Raw genomic sequence first — 4562 nt, 5'->3', positions numbered from 1 at the left:
GGCATGTGGCACCAACTCGAAGAGTTAGTGCCATAAACTCAATGAGTTTGGCCATTTTCCAGCCTATAAATAGGATGCGAGAGCACCCCATTTTCCTCGCACCTTAACCCTTCTCTCTCTAACTACTCTCTAAACCTCTCCCATAGCCCTAGTAACTCCTAATTGCTAGAGGAAAGCCCCAGAGCTTTAGAAGGCTCCAAGAAGAAGAGCTTTCAGCTCGAAAGTTCTGCCCCTGCATAGCCCGGTTCCTCGCTAAACCCCATGTAAACTGAGTTATGCTTAACGTATTTTAAGTATAACTTATGTTTAAGTTCATTATCGTTATTATGAACCTATAAAAAGATTTATCAGTGATTCCAATTTGTTATATTGATTAATCTACTTATGGAGATGATGTCTAGACTGTGATTTTGTGAGATGTTTAAAATGGGATTTCCAAACAATATACTTTGTACACCAAACAGACCCTACCTCCGATATGATCCTACCCGGTTGTTCCTTACTTAATAGATCATGAAAGTAGACTTTGAGTTAATGATGAATCTAGACTAATAATTAGTCACAATAAATATTAGACTAAAACTTAGCGATAATAATGCTAGGTTTCATCGAAGGAAAATAGAATCGTTAGAAGCGAAGCGATGCCCGAGTTTGGAATCATCACTTTAACAAGTGAATGCATGGTTACTTTCATCTTACACGTAGATATGAAATATTTAATATAAATTAGATGCTATGTGTGCATATTATCTATGTTCTTGATATCTATGTTGGATGAACAACATATACATGTTTTATTCGATTTAAACTGTATACGTATTTTATACCTAAAATTATAATGGGTAAAGATGGGTAGATTAGAAATGAGATGAGAGATATGGATTTAGTGCCTTATAGATGAACATTGGTAGTTGCGCCACAACCTATAGATGTTTTTAAACTACGTGTTCACCAGATCCTAGCAGCTGCGCCTAAAGGATAATGTTGGCAGATGTGCCTAATAGATAACCTTGGAAACTATGGACTTAGTGCATGTTAGATAAACCCTGGCAGCGATGGACTTAGTGCATGTTAGAGAAACCATAACAGCGATGGACTTCATGCCTATTCCTTAGGACAATCCTTTGGAATGAATGAATGAATGAAAAAAGAGATGATTCTTAGGGTAGATCCTTAAGAATAAAGAGGATAATGGGGATGAGTAATTAGGTTAATTGTTTGATGATAAAACATAATAACTTTATTATTGTGGGTTGAAAACCCTATGTAGTCACCAGGTTTCCCAACCTGACCCACTTAGTTTACTTGTATCACAAGTATCGATATGAAGCTACTTTACACTAAGAGATTAATGGAGATGTAAATCACTAGTGTAAATGAATGTAAGGTCTGTTTACGCTTATGTTTCTGTATTGATGATGACATCCCAAAGTTTTATTATAAACAAAATACGTTTCTTCGGAAATGCTTTGATAATATACTTATCATGTTTTCTAGGAACAAGTTCCGCAATATTATTCTTTCAAATGAATACTCTGATTTTCAAATAAGCATAAATAAAATTTTTAAAATGACTGTGAATTTGGGGATGTCACAGCATGAACATTTATTGGTGTTCCTTATGAAAGTGAATTCTAGTATGTGACCATTGGTATTTTTTCAAAGATTGAAAAGTGCAAAAATGATAATTCGATTGGGGGCAAGGGGCAGGCAGGGGTTTAGGTGGACAACTTAGTATTTTTGCTCTCCTTCACTACTAGAAAAACAGTCTTTCACGACGCTCATTGCGTGTCGTAAAAGGCTCAGACGACGCGCAAATACGCGTCAAGGAAGGCCCTGTCATAAAGAGAGACGACGCGCGTTTACAACACGCAATGCGTATCAAGGAAGGCCTTGTCATAAAAGAACACGACACTCATTCGCGTGTCGTAACCTTACAACGCGCGTGTTAATGACACGCAATGCGTATCATTAAAACCCCTGTCAAGAAAGGCTATGTCATAAATGAAGATGACACACATTTTTGCGTATCGTAAATTTAAATGTTTAAAAAAATATATATTTATATATTTTTAAATTAAATTTGCATTTAATGTCTCATAATAGAAATAAAATACCATATAAAAAAATACAATCCATTGCATAAAATTTAATGTCATACAATTCTATTTCTTACAATATAGAAATTTGCATTCATCTAATCTACTCTTTGTTTCATACTAACAATTGAAATGAAGAATGCAACACTTGCATTTCCAGCATCTTATCTCTTTCAGCTTGAGCTTTCTTTTCCTCTTCTAACTCCAGAGCTATTCGCTTTCATCAAACCTGTAAAACACAACACAAAATCACTTGTCATTTTCATTCTATTTTTAAAATTAATTCTTATTAGGACATTATACTTTTAAACCTACCAATCTAGCAATTTTTTCAAAGAATATAATTTATAATTTTTTTATGGAAAGTACATTGCTATTTCTTGAATACAAGATGTTACAAACTATGAAAGAGAAACCCTCTGTCCACTTCCACCATGAAAAGTGGAAAACCAATCATTATATCATAAACACCTGGTTTTACAAGAATGAAGTTAATAATGATTAGATTGATAAATTAAGGAGTTAAAAATGAAGAAATATGATGTAATAAGATGAGAAAAATTATTAGGTAACAGGTTAAGAAGATATAAATGCACCATCATCATCTTTGTTGTGTTGGACATAGAATAGGATGCATACAAACCAGCTTGATGAACAACAAATCAAAATAAATAAATTAACTCATTTCTCATTTTCTAATATATCTTAATGTTAAATATAGCATTTACCTAGCACAGCTTGATGAAGATCATAAACATCCTTTCTGATAAAGTAATATATGAGTAATTATATATTTGTTCTAAGAAATGAACACAATACTTTCTAATTTCAACTTAACATTGATATGGCATAGAAACTTACATTCTCTTGTACCAAATAATTTCTTATTTACTCGTAGTAGTAGTGACTATATCTTCATTTTATATTTTTATTTTTTTTAATCCTCACAAGTATTTATAATCATTATCTCTGACTACAACACTAACCGGTAAGAAGAAGGCTTTTCCCTGATACTATCTCGCAAGTCAACTTTCTGGCTAATAAATTCTGTGTTGGCGTGATAATATCAACCTCCGAAAAAGAGATAACATCCTCAGATTCCTCATTGGACTTTGATGAAGTACCAACATTTTCATCTGCAATTTCCATCAGATTATTAGTAAATAAGCAACAGCCTAAAAGATTAGATAAAACACTAACCAAATTGTGCAGCATCAAGAAGTTCCTCAAGTTCAAAAATCCAATGAAGACCACCAGACAGTTGGATGAACTTTCTATGCAGCTCCAAGATGTCACCAAAGGCCAAGAAGCTTTCAGATAAAACTGATGCCAAAAACCGCAATGCTTGTGCAAGCTCACCTGCTAACAAAAAAATCCACTCACATCCAAACCAAAAAAATAAAAGCCTAAATTTCATTAGGTTCAGGTAATCGGTTCACAACTACTAAACTATTTCCAATTGTGGTAAACAAATGTCATGATGAATCGGAATTGACCTTGAGTGGAAGTCAATGAACGATCAGCTTTCTGCTCCATAGCATATAACAAGCTCAATCCCCAGGTAACATTGTGGGGTAGTTGTTTGGTGACAAAGTCATCCAGTACTCCAAATAACCATTTATTCCTCAGAAGTATTTTAGCATGAGCAAGAAGCTCATTAAATCTTGACTCAATCATCTGTCAGACAAACCATATTCAAGTATTATTATTATTATTAATATTATATTCCAAAATTCTCCTTTGTGGAAGGAAATATAAAAAAGAAAGAGGAGAGGAGTTACCACTTTTTCTCGAGCACCACCTCCAAAGGAAGCAACAGATTCAGCATGTGTACGCAGCCTCTCATGCATGGAGTCAAATACCACCTAGATCTACAGGGCATTTGAGTTGGCAAGGTCTGAATTTGTTGGTGTCACACAGTCACAACAAGAATTAAACAGTTGGGAGCCTTAATGCATGACATTATCATTGTTCTGATGCCAGAGTTATGTCAAGAACATTAGGAGAGAAAATCTTTAAACGAATTTGCTTGTCAGAAACACCCTTATTTCCCCCTGCTTCCCTGTCAGCCTCAGCCTATAGTATCCAGATTGTAAATTAAGAATTCAGTGTTCTAATCTCACTTGACAAGAATATAAAGTGCTTGAACTTTCTATTTAGAGGCTCATGATCATACATAATTCAAGGACACAATTACTCTGTTAACATGTAAACAACAAAATTCTATCAGATGAAAGTTTTTGTAGGTAGTAAAATTGGTCTAGGGAACTAATTTTATGAATATGAACAATGATTTTACTCCGTATTAATCTTTCACAGGTAGTAGAGTTGAACAAGCTATGATATAATATCACCGAAGCAACAATCCCTTATTCACCAAACTTGGCTACACTTCCATGACTCAAATGTTGAGACAACTGATTTATACATATCTAAGATCAAGTCATTGGCCTTATCTCCAAT

The 4562-nt window shown here is 34.1% G+C and overlaps 1 protein-coding gene across 1 annotated transcript; it reads right to left on the bottom strand.

The window, feature by feature from the left end:
• Positions 1–2309: 2309 nt before the first annotated feature.
• Positions 2310–3949, bottom strand: LOC145099048 (ABC transporter D family member 1-like). The gene is made up of 7 exons (XM_079036633.1): positions 3881–3949; positions 3596–3776; positions 3300–3458; positions 3086–3235; positions 2502–2570; positions 2415–2418; positions 2310–2328 (listed from the first exon to the last, which is right to left on the bottom strand). The coding sequence occupies exons 1-7, from the start codon at positions 3947–3949 to the stop codon at positions 2310–2312; spliced, it is 651 nt and encodes a 216-aa protein (XP_078892759.1).
• Between the last annotated feature and the right edge of the window lie 613 nt (positions 3950–4562).

The sequence above is a fragment of the Lactuca serriola genome, chromosome 4 (assembly GCF_051521515.1).
Source record: "Lactuca serriola cultivar US96UC23 chromosome 4, Lser_US96UC23_V15, whole genome shotgun sequence".
Taxonomy (NCBI): domain Eukaryota; kingdom Viridiplantae; phylum Streptophyta; class Magnoliopsida; order Asterales; family Asteraceae; genus Lactuca; species Lactuca serriola.
The sequence above is the reverse complement of the archived record's forward strand: the minus strand, read 5'-3'. Positions and strand labels throughout refer to the sequence as shown.